We start from the raw sequence: 17,833 nt of genomic DNA on the forward strand, positions 1-17,833 counted from the left end.
AAAGGAGCTAGGAATTCAAAGGAAAGAGAATGACTTACTGATTTTCCCGACATCATGTCTTAAGAAGCCAATTCAGTCAGCAGGGACATGCCTTCCCCAGGTGTCCCCTGATGAAACTCAATAGCTTTGTCTGGCTTTGGACAGTCTGGCCCTTTCATCTAACTTACTAAGAAAAGCTGCTGAGCCTCCTGGAAGAAAAGACTCTGGGTGTTTGTTCAGGGTCTGAGTGTGAGTTGGTGCTACAGGTCCTGACTCTTTATTCTGTCCCCATCCCAACCCCATCGTCATTGCCCAGCAGGTAAGTCCTGGAGCAGCAGGCACTTGCAGTGAGTAGACAGAGGATTACATTTCAGGGAAAATGTTAAAACTTGTTGTGGTGAATTGACGTATTCAGTCTTCCCTTTCAGAATGCCAAGGTGGCTCACTCTTCTAGTCCCCTTAAGCCCTAAGGGGAACTGCAGGAAAACAGAATCTTACAGAAGCTGTTGGTGAGCCACCAAAAAACTTGGAGAATATTGTCAGTGGATTTTATGGCCGCCCCCAGGGCAGAAGAGCTTCGCTGTTTGGTATTTGTCTGGGATCAGGTTGGTTATTTGGGGGAAAGAGATTTATTTCATCCCCAAAGGCAAATAGAAAGTAAATGATTTCATAGCAATCCTACTGCCAGGGCAAGTCAAGATCTGATGGGCAATTAGCCCAGTACACCTAATATTTCTCCCTCCTGAGGCATCTGAGCTCCACAGCACCGTCTACAGGAAGGCTATAGTCAGGCACATCAGAGAGGAATGCAAGAGGGTGCTCTTTCCTGACTCTGCAACTCCTGGCTCTGCCCAGGCCCCCCAAAAAGGAGAAGAAATGTAGGAAGGGAACTCATTTCTTCTTGGGATAGACTGCTCCTATCCCCATACTGCTGAGTTTCAAGATAAATTATAACGGGCTAGGATTAGGGTGAGGAGAACAAAGCACTCACCTCAAGCACAGAATTTAAGGGGGCACAAAAAGTCTCAATAATCAAAATAAGTAATATTTTAATGCAACATCAGAATAAGTGAAAAAAAATCCATGATGAACAACATATCAACATTTTAAATAAAGAATCTGACAGTGCCATGCTGAGACATACTGGCTACAAGTTCCCATCAAATTAGTTTGTCTCAGTTTGCTCTGGACTGAGGGGGATCCCAGGACACAAGACTTTCAGTTTTAAAACTGGAGAAGTCACAGGCAAACCTGAATGCTTTAGTGACCCTACATCTACGTGACCCTGGACAAGTAGGACAAAACTCTTTGAGTTTTGTTTTCTTAGCCCCCAAAATGGTGGTAATAACACTTACCCCAGAAACTTGTTTTGACGTTTAAAGAAAATGATGCATGATTTATACATCTAAAATATAGTGAATAATCAATTCATTTAAAAAAGAGAATGATGTTAGTTGCCTTGAACATGAGGGTGTATAGTAAATATAGCTTAAATGCAACAATTCGATTAGCATTTATTGAACACCATCTTAAATATTGCACTAGGTACTGGCGTGAGAAGATAAACATGACAGTTCTCTATCCTTAGGATATTCTGTCCTATTGGAAAGGGCTTCTTTAGATGCGGCCCTGAACACACTTGGGTAAATGATTGGGAGAACCAGCCTGAAACACAGAACTGTGTGAATAGTGTAGAGAAAGGGAGTTCTCTTACCTGAGTTCAGGAAAGGCTGCTGCTTCTGGTCTCCTAGGAGTCTGTCTCAAGCCAAGAGGCTTCCAGTTATTTATACATGTCACATAAAGGAAATGAGCTCCTGCAGGTGAGGTCTGAAACTCCCCTGGAATTTCTCTGGTGGCATTGCACTTCCTCCCATCCTAAGGCAGATTAATTGCAGGCTGTGTTACCTCAACACCTTCCTCCTAAAGAGTCTTACTTCTTAGTAGACTACTGGTTATAGTTCTCAGATAAAAGATGGGCCTCTTTCTTCCCGGCTTCCTTCCAGAAGGAAGGTAAAATAGTAATCAGGGCAGGAAAGATCACTGAATTACAGAACTGGAAGAGAATTCCAACAGGTGCTTTGTCCCCTTCTGGATTCTTATAATTTTTTAAGTTTTATTTTTAAGTAATCTGCACACCCAACGTGGTGCTAGGGAAGCAGGAGAGCGAGGTTCTTGTCTCACAGAGTTGAAGAATGAATCTTACAAAGGAGAGTGAGTAAAGTGATTGAGTTTTATTAAGTGAAGATACAGAAAAAGCTCTCAGGAGTGAGAGGGTTTCCAACAGTGTTGCCAACAATGGCCTCCACGGACAGTCTTTAATTTAGAACTGACCGGGGAGCTTGTGGCCTTATCATTCTTGTGATGTCTTGGCTTGAGTAAGGACTGGTGATAACTTCTTTTTAGGGTCTGGTTTTTCTTTGTTGGTCACAGGTGACTGTTATAAAAAAAAAGACACCCACCCCACACGCCCAGGGCAGGGTGGTCTGGTTTGTTCCCCTACCTCTGGTTTCCCCAAACCTCCATATTTTTGGGATTTCTGTGAGCCTAATCACATAACTGGCTATCTCTCCCTACCTTGCCCCGCCTGTCCTTTATTCATTGGAACTCACAGCTCCTAGATAAAAAGTCTCATGCACTACCCGGGGAGCCAGCCAGGCCCCCGACCCCCTCCTTTAAATCCAGTTCTCTTTAACCACATTTCTCCCCAGCCCAGACACTAGGCGAGTTCCTGCTGTTTCTTCTTTGCTTTTGTCATTTCCATCACTTCTTTCCAACAATGGCCACCCTGCTTTCCCTCCATTCATCATTAAAGAATGGACCCCAATTCTTTCTTTTTGATCTATTCGGGGCCACACGAATCCCTCCTTTCTCTCACTTCCAATTGCAGATTTTTCTTTGGCACGAAGAAAGTCCAATGTTGTCCTCTGTTTCATAAGCCTTAGTCTTTTCTTCCTAATGACACTGAAAAATTTCTGTAGACAGGAACTAATCCATCAAGTAGGACAACACTTCCGGGTAAGATTAAATCCAACCATCTGGGATTAACTATATACAATGCTTTGAAAACTATCAAGATGGTAGAGATTATAATATATTCCTTTTCAACTCTTTTCTTAATACCTAAGACTCTGAGGTCCTGTATTTGAGTTCAGGGATTCCATGGTTTACAGGATGACTTTCCCATATTATTTCATTTTTCTGGATTTCAGTTTACATATCTGTTTACATATCAGTTTACATACAAATGAGAGCAATAGAATAGGTAACGTATAAGACCTATCCCAATTCTGATATTCAATGTCACTATGATTCCTTGCTCTTCTACCTTTGGGTCAGAACATTCTTTTTAAAATCTTTTAATGTCTCCCTAAATTTCTTTGAAAATGAAGACCATAACTTCTCATTGTAATGCTTGATAAATGTTGAAAGCATGTGTGAATAGCTCATCTAAATGTCTCTTGAGCTCATGCCTGTTTTTTTTTTTTTTTTGATGATTTCTCATGATCATCCAGAACTGTGATGGGAGATCAAATTGGAAATATGGCTTTATCATCCAGGTTATCATGCCAAGGAATACGAACTTGGACTAGGAGTCTAGAAAGATATCATCTAGCTCTAGGTTTACCTACAGCCCACTGTGTGGTCTTGGAGAAATCATTTCACTTTTCTGGATCTTAGTTTCCTCATCTGTAAATTATGGGGAAATTACTTAAATGATTTAAGTACTTTTCATTTTTGCCTTTTGTTTCTGTGATTCTTTGTCCCCACCCTCCCCCCAAAGCAATAAGGAGCCATGGAGGGTCTTAGAGTGAGGGAAGAGATATGGTAGTAACTGTACTAACCATGAAATCCTCAAGGGCAGCAGAGTGCTTAGCACATAGTGATCAAATAAAATACTTAGTGGATGATGTGGCTGTGGTGAAGAAATGGGGGGCACATTTCATGAGCATATCAAGCTAACTCTAGGAAATAGGGTTTTAAAACTGAGAGTCAGCATATAATCAGTGCCAGCATAATTGTAAAGGTGAGCTGGGCAGAGGAGAGAAAGGAAGAATTCCTTCTTATGAAATGAATTCAGCTCTTTAACCAAGCCATTTTTGGGCAGGAAACAATTTTCTAGAAACCCAGAATAAAACCCAGCCACTCCTTTTTTCCCAAGGCAAGTCCTGCGTTTGCAGCTCAGGGTTTTCCTGTCTATAACAACGTCACCATTGCTGGCACGTGGGCTTCCTGCCCAGTTGCATCACCTTGGAGGGAAACATTTGGGTGTTCAGGTTCTGCTGAAGGAAGAACTTCAGCTCCCTGGGTGGGCAAGTAGAGACCATTCTCACTCCTAGGCCTGCAGTGTGGGAGCTTTGCCCTGCCTGCAGCCTCTGGTACCTCCCCTGCTACCCCCTGCAGGGTGGGGATGGGCGGAGCAACTGATGCTATTTGAAGCGTACATTTTCAGTTCCTTGTCCTCAAAGCCTACAAAATGAGTGATGTCATTTCCTTTTCCTGCATCTTTCCATCATGCTCTGTTTAACCAACTTGACTTGCTGCCACCCTTTCTCTTGAGATTTCCTCTGACATAGCTGACCCCAGAGTTGGCTAATTCCTCCCAGCCTCTGCCTGCGAAGTGGGAAAAACTGGGAAAACCCTCCCCTAGACGTGGAATCTGGGAACAAAAATCCAGACATGGTCTTGAATTAAGTTTCCTCATCTAGAAGAATAGGGATAAACTTAATTCTTTGCCTTTTAATTCCATAAACAAGCATGGAGACTCCCATGTGTGGGCACCAGAGCACCCAAGTGAAAAGATTGGTCTCTTGAGACCTCTTGTGGGACCCAGAGCATTGTAGGGGAACAGAGCCTTTAATGTGGGAGATCTTTACCTGGGAGAAGGTGGGTGGGAAAAAAAACACATCTTTTCTTTTCCCTAATCTCTGATCAAAACTTAGCATTTTCTTTGGTTATGAGGACAGGAAACAAATACAAACCACAAGACTATTAGCAGTACCTGTGACTTTGTCACTGATAGAAATCACAAATATTTTTGTATCACATTACAGTTGTTTCAGATATTCAAAATAACATTTATACTCATCACTATTTAGAAATGTCAGTAGTTTGGGATGCCTAGGTGGCTCAGTCAATTAAGCATCTGCCTTCGGCTCAGGTCATGATCCTAGGGTCCTGGGATCGAGCCCCACGTCGGGGGGGGGGGTCCCTGCTCAGCAGGGAGTCTGCTTCTCTCTCTCCTCCCCATTTGTGTTCTCTCTCACTATGTCTGTTACTATCTCTCTCTCTCAAATAAATAAATAAAATCTTAAAAAAAAAAGAAATGTCAGTAGTTTGTAGTCCTGCCTGCTGCTAGATCTTGTTAATGCGTTAATCCAGAAGCACGTTCATTATATACTACCTGTTGTCATTCTGTATTTTGATAGCTGTATTTTGATATAATTGATTTCTTTTGTAATCCTATGTATTTTATTTTATTTTAGGCATTTAGAAACATTATTCTGAGTAGGGGCCACAGGCTTTGCTGTGTGCCAAAGAGGTCCAGAGCACATAGAAGTTTGAGATCCCCTGGCTCTAATGGCAGGTGCAAATGACCCACAGGTATACAAATCACACCTTCCCAATTGTGACACGAAGTGGGAGAGGAAGGAGGTTTTTTTATGGAGATGATGGGAGACATTGTTATCAGGACATTCCTAGAAAATTCAGTCTGTGGTCATCATGGGCACTGAGGGTTGGGGGGGTTGTGGAGATTACTTCTTATCTAAGTTGGTTTCTTAGAGAGTCTGGTTTGAGCAAGGCTTTGAAGAACTAATGATTTTATGAGGTTTGGGGGTGGAGAGGCTGTGGCAGGAGCAGAGGGATGCTTGCTCCTTGCAATGGGATAGCTAGAACAAAGTTCCTGAAGCAGAGGGTGCTTCTGGACCTGAGGGAGGGCACCCCTGTGGGTGTTGGGTGGAGTAGGGGGGCAGGTATTGAAGAACGTTGAAAAAGGTCAACGCTGTGAATGGTGAACATAAGTCCGAGGAAGTGACGCTCTGAAATCTTCCATTTCTAAGAACCAATGACCAGTTTCCTTTGGTGATGCTTTGGTCAACATTGCACACATCACAGGAGCTCAGCAGACTTGCTTACGGATTCATTTCCCTAACTCGATTCAAAGCCCTTTTTCAGGCACCAGTTCCCCACAGAGACTAAGCTCTCTGACATCCAACCACTGTCCCCTCAGACATCATTTAGAGCTCCCCAGGCATGATCCCATTGCCTCAGCACAGTCCTCTGTTAAACCAACTTGACTTGCTGTCACCCTTTCTCTTGAGATTTCCTCTGACACAGAGGACCCCAGAGTTGGCTAATTCCTCCCAGCCTCTGCCTGCAAAGTGGGAACCACTGGGAAAACCAGTGGGCGTCGTCAGCACTCTGCCTCAGGACACGTCCTCTGGAGTGGCACTGCACCCTTCCTGGGCTGGATGGGGTTGTGTTAGAGACACTGAGGAGGTGAGGAAGAGGTGAAGTCAGTACTTCTTGAGTTCTTTGTCCCGGCTCACAGCACTGCTGGCCTGAAACAACGGAGAACTCCCTGCCCAAGAGGGAAGGTGCTGCTTCTGGCCTTGTCAGAGCAGACAACGTGCCATAGCTGGCACACTTGGGACCATACCGCTCCCAGGTAAGCAGGGACCTAGGTTAGCAAGATACTCAAAGGGCTGGCTGACCAGGAGAGGGATGGGAGGCACTGACCTTCAGGATTCAGGATGTGGACTTGACGACCATAAGACAACAATCAGGGGCAAAATCAAAACCAAAGCCAGGGAGGCCAGACAGAGGGGAAAACTGACTCCTTGTTCTAGGCTAGAAACAGGGGTACCAAACAGATGTGTCCATGGAGGACAAGGCATGTCCTACAACCAAAAAGCAAAGCCACAGCTTTCCTGTGAGAGGGAGCTGCCGAGACAGTGGGGACTGGCTTGGCTTCATGTACACGTTAATTTATTGAAGGCGTATTTACATACCGAGTGCAGCCATTCACAATGTAGCCGTCCCCAAGGAGCACAGTCTGGAAGGAGGAGATGGACACTCAGGATCTCGGACTTGTCAAACACTAGAAAACCGCTCTGGGTCCCAGGGAACACAAATGGGAGTGGCAGCGGTGGAGAGGAAGGACAGGAGGAAGACTGTCCCCGGGGTGGAGCTATGGTGCTTGGGAAGTTCAGCCTAGGCTCGGACAGAGACAGGACAGCACAGAGTGTGACCAGAGGCCCTTTTGCTGTTTGTAGTGCTTAACTGAATGCCAGACATTGAATACTTCATAAAATACTAACTCATTTTATCCTCAGGCCACCCATGAGGTAGGTATGATTATTCTTTTCATTTTCCAAGTAAGGAAACTGAGGTACAGAGTCTTCTTAGTACCTTTGAAAGTGACCAGACAGAGGTATCCAGACCAGGCGCCTGCTGGGGCAAACGTACCTCGTGGTAAATACTGGATTCTGAACCCTTCCCAGGTCCCGGGCCTGGATCAAGCCTTGTGCCTGCATGGAGGAGGCCTCTTTTACGACACTCTAACCTACCGATGTTGGTTCCATGGCAGAGGTCTGAGCCTGGGTTAACCAACTGGCTCTCAGAAACAGACCTGGAAGTAGAGACTACCTCTAGAATGCTCTAGAGCTCATTCGTAACAGCTTTTAGAAAATTTATCCTCCCCCAAACTCCTTGGCCAGATGCGATATGCTGGTCGCCGAACCTATCTCCCGGAACGAGTTTGTTTCTGCCCCCGACCAACATTCATTCCCAGCTGCCTGGGAGAGCCTGTGATCTGTAGGTACTAGGGACTGTGCTGAGCATGAATGAGGCAAGGTCCAGACAGGTCAAGGGAGGGGTCCCGCACAGGGACGGGCCTGTGATTGAGGAAGGAGGGTGCAGGAGGGTGTCCGAACAGCAGAGAGATTCAGGAAGACAGCCAGAGCCTGCGTAGAAACTGCAAGGTCCCTCTCAGGGACTCCGCTGACAGCTTCCTGGAGCACAGACCCAGAGGCAGTGCCTTTTGTCTTGTCTCACTGCTAGTTTAAAAAACATGTGAGAGGAAGGCTTTCCCAAGACAAGAGTTTTTTATGGGAAATTAGATTAGCACAGGTGAGACTCGTTGGGAGCGACCATCATTTTTAATGAGCACCTACTGTATGCCTACTATCCACATCTACTCTAGATGGGGTCCTGAATCCTCGGAACGATTCCGTGAGGCAGCTCTCTCCTGCCTTTGTACTCTGATCAGGATACTGAGGCTCAGATTAAAGAGATTGCCCAAGGTCATACCGGAAGGGCACGAGCAGAATTTCACACAAAAACCTATCCTCTTATCCTCTTGGCCAATCTCTGGGGCAAGACCACAGTTCTTTTTTTTTTTTTTTTTAAGATTTTATTTATTTATTTGACAGAGAGAGACAGCCAGCGAGAGAGGGAACACAAGCAGGGAGAGTGGGAGAGGAAGAAGGAGGCTCCCAGCAGAGGAGCCTGATGCGGGGCTCGATTCCAGTACACCGGGATCACGCCCTGAGCCGAAGGCAGACGCTTAACGACCGCACCACCCAGGCGCCCCAAGACCACAGTTCTAAAAGAGTTACCCCAAGCATGCCTGGCTGTCTGTGATTTGCTGTGGAAGATGGAAGGAGGAGAGAGTGTCCTCCAGGAGGAGCCCAGACTCTCAGCTGGACAGGAACATCGTGTGACCCATTCAGAAGTTGGCCTCTGCTTCTTTGCTCTGTGTTGGCCCATTCATGGGTGTGTAACTTGACAGGATTGCTGCTAGTAAGTCCAGGCCCTTTTTTGTACATCTGGGTTGCTTGCATCCAAGGTGGTAATCTAGGCCCTGGAGGATAGAGTCTTGGCCAAAATAAAGTGGACTCCCCCAGCAGCAAGGGCAGAGAGCACTGGAGCTGGGATGATGGGACCTGGATTTACTGTCTACATCTGTTGCCCCTTAGCCGTGTGATCTGAGGCAAGTCTCCCACCTTCCTGAGCCTCAGCCGCTTTCACTGCTCACTTGGGGGTAAGAGCTCCGACCTCCCAGCTCCTCTGGGCCTTGGGTGAGATCCTATATGTAAGGTGCCCACCATGGTCCTGCCACCTGCTGTGGGGTCCCTCCCTTGGCAGTGGAAGGTGAGCCCTAGAGGTTTGCAAGGGTGCCTAAGGGTTCATGGAAGACTCAGAAGGGATGGCTTAGGGGAGAATGTTATACTTGGTTCCTCAGCAGACATGTATTAAGCACCAGCTCTGTGAAAGCAGAAAACGAAAAAAAAAAAAGCAAAACAACAACGCCAAAAACAAAACACAACTCTGTTCCAGGCCCCCTGGGGGCTCCAAGAGTCAGGAGACATTCAAGTCTGTAAGGAAAGAAAGGACAGTTGCACAAGTGAAGGGGACAAAGTGAAACACACAGACAAGAGATACAGAAGGAAAGAGGGAGAGAGATCTTCTCCTCCCATAGTTCTTGCCCCGTCTCCTCCTGCCCTGTCCCCTCCGCCTCCTCTGTGACTTCTGCAACCAGACAGGTACGGCCCAGGATGCCAGGAAGGAGCTTTCTTTGCCAGCCTCCCGCCAGCTGTGCAAGATGTGGAGGCGACGCTCCATTGTGACTGAGGGCTCTGGTTTGGGAGTAGGACGCCCTGAGTTTGACTCCCAGTTCCACAACCAGCTGCATGACCCTAGGTGTGTGTGGAAACTCGCCAAGCTTTAGATCTCTTCCTCCGTAGAATTGGGTTGGTCAATCATCTTTACCTTGCAGGAGCTTTGTAAGGAGTGCAGGAGAAAGGGTATGTCAAGTTTTCACCCCGGTGCCTGGCACGGAGTGAGCGCTCAGCACCGGCCCGTTGTTGCTGACACTACAGCTTATTCCGAAACCAGGTTCCCTGGCTCTGCTGCTTGTGAGCTGTGTGACTTCAGGTCCGTTACTTAACCACCCTGTGCCTCGGTTTCCTCCTTGGGGTTTCATTATCTGTATTGCTAAAATTCAAAGCAGTGGCCTTTTTTTTCATTTTAGTTCATTCTCAGAGCTGCTAGAGGATTGTTGTGAGAATTAAATAAAATATATATATATATTCATATTATAATACATTATGTGTATTTTTTAGACAATAGCCTACCATGTAGAAAGCACTAACATAAATGTTTGCTATTATAATCATTTAAGCTCATCCAGATCATTTATTCAAGAAATATGAATTTAACACCTTAGTAAGTGCCAGGCAGTGAAGAAAACAAACTGTCCCTGCCCTCATGGAGCTTACATCTGAGTGGGGAAACAGATAATAAAATAGGACGCTGGGGACCAGGAAAGGGGTATAAGATGTGCTAAAGGTGGAAATGAGGGTTTTGTTCTTACAAAGGCCTTTGAATAAAGGCCTAAAGGAGGAGGTGTCTGGGGTCAAGTGGTCCCCAGGGCAGGCAAGAGATCAGAAATGCTCTAACGAAGGTGGTCCTGCCCTCATCCAGCTGGCTCACCATGGATGTCCATCCAAGGTCACCTTGCTAAGGTGGAGTCCTCTGCAAACAGTCCCACTTTCTCTTAATAGCCTGTTAATCCCATCAGAATGTAACACTGGATTTTTTTTTAATCCCACCTCTGTTTACCCATCTGTGTTCCCACAAAGTGCGAAGGCCCTGAGATGAGAGCATGCCCGGGGTATTTGAGGAGCACAGAAAATAGACCAGGATGGCTGGGTCGGAGTGAGCCCCAATACGCAGTTGGGGCACAGTTAGAGGAAACGGAGCTGGGGAGGCCATGTGGGCAGATCGCAGGGCTCTCTAGGCCATCATGTTGACTCTGGCTTTTAAATGAGCACACACAGGAGATTGTATAGGGGTCATAATCCACATTCCAGACAAACTAAGGACCAAGGAAATTCAGCGACCTGCCCTAGGCAGTCCATGGCAGGAGAAGCCTTGAAACCAGACCCCAGCTCCTGGTTGGCACTCTTCCTACCACGCCGGCCGTGCAGCCGCCACCCTGCTGGGCTCCCAGGGGCCCTTCACCACGCCTGATGCTCACAGCAACACTTGGAGATTGGTGTCATTGTCTCCCTTTTACAGACGAGGACACTGAGACAGAGACATTAAGTAGTTTGTGCCAAGTTGCACAGGATCGGCGCCAGTGCATCTGACTTCAGAGCTCCTGCTCTTTCCAGTAGAGCGTGCTCTGCGGCATCTCTTCCTCGGATAGCAGTGAGGAAAGGATGCTTCGGCCCGCCGCTTCCAGCACAGATGCGGACCCGGGGTGGTGCCGAGAAAGTGCTCGTCTCAGCACCCGGCACATGGCACATGCATAGCAAGAGTCAGTTGTTAGTGTCGCTAACCACGTGAAGAGTGTCCTTCTAGAAGATGGTGCCCGTTTTGGCCTCTCTCCGCTGTAGCCTGGGCCACACTTCTCTACCCAGCATTGCCCAGGCCTTGGGCCGTACCTGCTCCGCTTTGTCCCCAGGACAGCCATCCCTCTGTCAGAAACACCCTCTCTCTAACTCAACCTATATGCCCATGGAAGACAAATGTAGGGTCAGAGACCTATCCAGGTGGGAGCAGTAAGAAAGAAATGACATTCAGAGACAGAGAAAGTCACAGAGACAGAGAGAAGCAGAGTGATGTCAAGAACCCGGTGGTCAGAAGCCCTGTGTCCATCTTCTCGATTGTTAGGTGGAGGACAGGGTGCTGGGGGGGGGGGGCTTTGGGGACCCCATGTGGAGCCCTTCTCTGCACTGACTCACTTTGGGACTCACTGATTCTTACCCGTCTCGAGCCTGTTTCCCTACCTATGTGCGTTCTTTAAGGCCCCTTTCACTTCTCACCATCACCACCTACGATTCCTTGACTGACCCTTGCTGAATGAGAAGACACTTCGAACTGGCAGAGAACTGAGTTTATTCAGGAAAATCAATCCGTACAATATGCACTATAGGACATCGCTCAGCTCACACCACAGACACGGGATAAACAACTGCACAATAAATTAGGGGGAAGCCCACCCGTTTCCGCCACGATGGCCTGCAGGACCTTCCGACAGACCTGTTTATTATAAATATGACAGCAGACTGTCTAGTTTCAAGTGGGATCAGGCAGCCTGGGCCCAGCCCATGGGCCTTGGAGCCCCATGCGGAGATCTGTTCAAACCTAGATTTTTCCCTGCAATATCCCAGCCCCAGAGGAGAGAATTTGAGAGGGGAGAGAGGTCTCTGCAAAACACCCTCATCTGCATAAAAATGGGGCCTTCCCCATCTCCCTCCCCTCAGGCACAGAACAGGGGCTGCTCCTCCCTGGGGTGTTAGCTTGCTGGTCCTCAGGCCGCAGAAGTTCCTTGATGATTCCTGTCAATCCAGGCTAGAAAGACGTCCAGCTCTCCCAGAGACTTAATGGCAGCAGACCGGGCCTCCAGCTGAAATCAGGCAAATCATCCTAAGAACATGCCTCTCTCGACTATGCAATCGTTTTCAAATCCTTCCCCATGTTGCAGTCGTCATGAGATTTTCCTTTCCTCCATCAATTATATCGGCAGAGCATGCATACCCCAAATTATTTTTCTAACAGGCAACCCAAATTGTTTCCCTCAGTTTCCTGATTTATCCAATGCAGATATTGGCTCATAGCATCGTTCTGAGGAACATGTGTTCATATCTGCAGTGTGCTTGGGATAATAGCTGGCTCGTGGCAAGAACAGTGCAAGTCTCAGCCAGTTATAACAGGATCTGATGGAGCCTCTCCACAACGCAGCAGAGCTGTGAACAGCCTCCCGCCTCCTGACTTGCCAAAGCACTGGCATCAGTTGGGAGTGTGGTGGAAATGCAGAATCTCAGGCCTCATTCCATACCTACTAGCCCAGGCTCGGCATTTTACTTTGGCAAAGTCCCCAAAGGAGGCATGTGGGAACCACTGCTTCTGCTCTACCTCTATGTGAGACGTGCATCCTGCATCTGCGCGCGTGAGAAGCGCTGTTCTCGGTCACCCCACAGAGCGCTGGCGGCAGTGACCCACCACAGGGACACCTAGCAGGTAACATGTTTGGTGCACAACACCCTACAGCTCCCTGAGGATCTTGGCTCCCTCCGCGTCACACCCACCTGAAATAGTGTGCCCTTTCCCTCAAAATTCAACACAGGTCAGTTCTGATATGTGAGGGCAGGAGACAATTGTGGAGGTGTGAGAAGGGGAGCCCAGGAAATGAGCCAAGGGGTGAAGACCAACACACTCTTGGCTGACACCCATCATTGGGAAGGCCGGCAATAAACACTTGTTGAGGAAGTGGAGAGGAGGCAGAGGGGTTGGCCCATTCGCTCAGGGTCCCACGTCCATCTCCATCTTCCACATCTCCCCCTGCCTACCCTTACCTGATCATAGTTGCTGTGGATGATTCTGGTGGCATTGGTGGCTTCGTCCCTGCAGTGGCACTGCCTCTGCTCCTGCTGTGATCAAGTGGAGGAAGTACCCATCAGAGGACCTTTCCACCCAGCCCACTTTTTCCGCCAAGGAGGGACATTCCTCCTTCTTCCCAAGGGGGTGTGTATCAGGTGGGTCAACTTGGGTTGGAGCAGCAAGGGGGAGGAGAGTCTGTTGATAGAGTTGCCCTGTGTTTGACCAGGGCTTTTGCTCTTTCTGGGTTTACAACTCACGCGACTGGAAGGGCCAGGAAAGTAGGGGCCAAATCTTTCTTGTCACCACTCGGTGAATGCACCACCCCACAAGAGAGGCACTAAATATTTATTGGATTAGTTAATTAAATAATTGGTAAAATGAATCTTAACATAAGTATGGCAGGGGTCATGACTTCTAACAATTTTAGAACCCGAGGCACAGAAAGGAGAGATAATTTGCCACAAAGTCACACAGTTAATCGTTGGCAGGGTCTGGGCTAGAACCCAAGGTTTCTCCTGGAATAAGTTTTTGTGGATTTGTTTGGGTTTGGTTTCATTTCTGGTGTTTGTTTTTAATAGAGCACAATGAATTTATAGGCAACCCCTAGGGATAGACTATAGGATGAAACAACCCAGAGGTCAATTGCTATGGAAACCCCAAAGGGCCACAAACAAAGAAACTGGAGGGATACGTATGATAAGCCTGGACTCCTGGGCTTGTCTCTGTCACAGGCCAGTGCTGAGATCACTTCGATATGAGGTCACCCCAGGAGGATTATCCATGAGGAAATGGGGTCTGCTGAGGTATCAGCCAGAGGAAGCCCTGAGGAAGAGGTTCTGGACAGTTCTTCCCATGGATGACAGGGCAGGGGATTTCCCTTGAGTCCAGGAATCACTTCGGAAAGCTGAGTGGGATCAGTGTGTCCTGGGCTCTCCCTGGGGCTGTTGGGGAACGTAGGGTTCTGATGTGACCACTCACACATTGTCTCAGAGCCTTCTGCATGTAGAGGAAAGAGTTGGCAATGCTGCTGATTTTTCTCAAGATTTGGGGGTTCAGCTCCTGATGGTCCTTGAATACCTTGTCCACGTAAAATGCCAGGAGGTTCTTCGTCATGCAGCAGACATCTAAGGGCTACAGACACAAATTAGAGGAAGCCCCAGGGACCCTCTTCTCTTACCGTCTCAGAGACCAAAGCAGCCTATTTGAGTAGGGGCATCAAGGAACAAAATAGCTAAAAGTCAAATTTTTAAATTCATGCTGGTCTCAGAGTATCCATGTCCTCTCACCACATCAAAGCTACTTGTGATGAAGGCACTGAAGAGAGATTGTAGTTCCTCTTTTTTTATGGCCAGGAAATATAACAGCAAGCAATGGAACCCAGTCACAGACTAGAATTCTCTCTGCAGCATCCCACATGGCACCACTAACTTCAGCTTAAACCCTTCCAGGCATTTGATCCTTTCGAAAGGATCTAAGTCTGTGCAGCTTTCTGGAAAAATACTTCCTTATGTTGTGCTGCAGTCCGCCCCCCCCATACCCTCTCCCACCCATCAACATGTGTGTAAATACATGCATATACCTATCAGTAGCTCTTGCACACCAGGTGTGTGCTGGGCACTATTCCTTCCATCATAATGACGTTGTATTTATCCTGACTGCCCTGCTCTGCTCCCCCTCCACCCCCCCAATCCATCCTTTTTAAACTGCAGGGATCATTTGAATGGAGCTAAGATTTGCAAGAATGGAAACTGACAGCTGCAGAAATGTGCACCTCTGGGCGGGTCTGCAGCTGGCACAGTGGGTACGCCTCTAAGGGGGCGGGGCGGGGCGGGGACGGGGCTTGGATTCCCAGGACCCAGCCCAGAGCTGTTGGCTAGGCTGAGTTTCCTTCTAGCAATTTACACGCTGCCCCGAGAGCCAGTGAGTTGCTGGGCAGGAGATTTATAGCTCGGTCTGAGAAGGGAGGGGTGTGAAGCAGGACAGTGCATCCATCTTCATTAACACTGAAGCAGCAAAGCCTCCTTGGCCCCACAGGCAGCTTTTCCTAGATGGCAAACTCTACTTGCAATGCAAAACCCTTCTCCTCCTTCTCTCCTGCTGGTTCCCTTAACCAAAGAAGCAAAAAGTGGCACAACTTTGTTTTATCGGGGGGGGGGGGAGGAAGGCAGAAATATGATAAAGACCTGCATGCTCATTGACTCTTATGTCACATCAGCTATTTCTGGACCTAGAGAAGAGAAAGAATCTGGAGACAGAGGGGGCTTGAGGGTTCAACCACGGGCTCAACCACTTACTAGTCATTTTCTCTCCCAAGCTATCTATTTGCTCATTTGAAAATGATGGCTTTGGAACAGGTAGCCTTCTGGGTCCCTTCCAACTGCACTATCCTATGAGTCTCTCATACAGTTGGCTGGAATAGTATTTAGTAAGTGACTACATCTATTTACTACAAATAGATCAGGCCCAACACTGCCTAGAAGAATTATCTCACTCAGAGAAGCCAACAGGAAAAAAAAAAAAGTAACTCATTGCAATTGTCCTTTGCACTCTGGCCGATAAATATCTGAAAAAGAACTGGATCTTTCTAGAATGCTTACAAGGACTGGAGGAGCTCATTTTTAAGGTCATTTCTCAGTGACCCCTTCTGTGAAGTGAATTCTCACCTTGTAAAACAACTGTTTTGTAACACACTCAACACTTCTCATCTGGACCGTTGGACTGATCTCTTTACTGGCTTTCCTGCCTCACATTTTCCATTGTAAAGAACATCACCAGACGGTCTTTCTGAAAGATCCTGTCTTTGGATCAAAAACCTACAGTGACTCCTTTTTGCTGTATTTAAGGTCAGGTCTCAGCCTGGCTTTGAAGGTTCTTGGTAAGATCACTCCAGTGTATTTCTCCACCTCATCCTCTTCCACTCACCTCACTCACCTGCCCGACCCTCACACCACAAGCCTGGTTGCCTCACTGTCCCCTGACACACATTAATTGATCTCACACACATTCTCCCTGATCTCCAGACTCCTTCCTCCTTTTTCCACTGCCCCATAGCCAACTCAGCTTTTAAGTTACTGCTCATTTTCTCAGCTCCCCCATGAAACCTTCCAGAATCACCCTGAGCCACAGACAACCTGTCCCATTTGAGCATGTGACACCCCCAATCCCTCTCTAGGTAAGTGGTGCTACTTTGATCCCTCCTGGGGGTTTCCAAGTCCCTGAAATACAAGTGTGCCCTAAAACATCAGCTGCCAAACGAGAAACCAGGAATATTTAGAGAGTACACTGGGGATTGGGAAGGAAAAGAAGACAGGGTGGGGATTTCTTTCTCAGCCCAGGGCCACTTCACCATAAAAATAACAATACAGAAAGAACAGATACAAGCCAATACCTTAATTCTATGCAGGGTCTCCGACGTGGACAGGATGGTGACATTTTGGAAGGGGTCCTTAGCTTGCTATGGAGGGAAACATAAGGACAGACGCAAGCCATGAGGACTCCATGTCCTCCTGACACACAAAGGATAATGAAAAAGAACTTGCTCTTCAAGTTAAGACAGAAGGTGAGACACGCTCCCCTGCCCACACCTGCACCCTGAACCCATACTCACGATGGTTTTTTTGATTTCTTGGAAAGCCTCTTCTATATGGTGTATGTCCATGGAAATCAGACACCTCCTCAGACCTCGGGCACGCACTGAACACAGGAAGAACACAGCAGCGACGAGCCAGAGGGAAACACACGGAGTCTTCATGTCCTGCAGGAAGGGGTGGAAGTCAGTTGCCCAGCTGAGAGCAGAAAGCGGTGGAGACCCCTGACCAAGCTCTCCTCTGGACCTGGCAAGGCAGGCCAGACAGCAGCCAAGAAAACAAGACTCAGTACCTCAGCCTTGTGGAGTTCATGGTCATGTGTCTCCTCCTCTGGTTTTCTTGAATCAATTGAATGAGCCCTCTCCCTTCCCCCGTTCCCCCACCTTCACCCCAGAAAGCACAACACGGTGCGCTCTCAAGTCCCAGGGAGTCTATTTGTGTGGTTATCACTCCATTATGACTCAACAGGGCTCATTTTGTCAACAGTGATGAAAAGCATTGTTTTTAATAAATTAAATAGGAAAAACAGAGTTGGTAATACGCCCTAGGAATTAGGCAACAGATCTGAAAAACCCTAAAAGCACATTTTTTACATGTTTGCTCCCAAAATAGGCGACTCCCTTTTATTATAAACCCCCGATGTGTATCTGCTTAAAATCATTTGTTTGAAGCCAACTATGAAGATGTCACCTTCTGGAGAAGATGGGAAAGGGAGGCCCAAGACACCTCCAAACAACTAACTAGCCACAGTGAAGTGAGAGAGGGGGACAAGTTGGCGACTTTCCCTCTGTCACCCACTGAACCAGGGGCTGTCAGGGGCATGTTTGCAGCTTGCTAGTCCTAGGCAGGGCCAGACGCTTCTAGTCCCATCACCCTCC

General features: G+C 47.6%; 1 protein-coding gene across 1 annotated transcript; it reads right to left on the minus strand.

The window, feature by feature from the left end:
• Window positions 1-12,298: 12,298 nt before the first annotated feature.
• Window positions 12,299-17,119, minus strand: IL19 (interleukin 19). The gene is made up of 5 exons (XM_008685079.1): window positions 16,976-17,119; window positions 16,757-16,822; window positions 14,347-14,499; window positions 13,344-13,418; window positions 12,299-12,394 (listed from the first exon to the last, which is right to left on the minus strand). Exons 1-5 carry the CDS (start codon window positions 17,117-17,119, stop codon window positions 12,299-12,301), a joined length of 534 nt encoding a protein of 177 aa, XP_008683301.1.
• Window positions 17,120-17,833: the final 714 nt, after the last annotated feature.

The sequence above is a fragment of the Ursus maritimus genome, unplaced genomic scaffold (assembly GCF_017311325.1).
Source record: "Ursus maritimus isolate PB19 unplaced genomic scaffold, ASM1731132v1 scaffold_2, whole genome shotgun sequence".
Taxonomy (NCBI): Eukaryota; Metazoa; Chordata; class Mammalia; order Carnivora; family Ursidae; genus Ursus; species Ursus maritimus.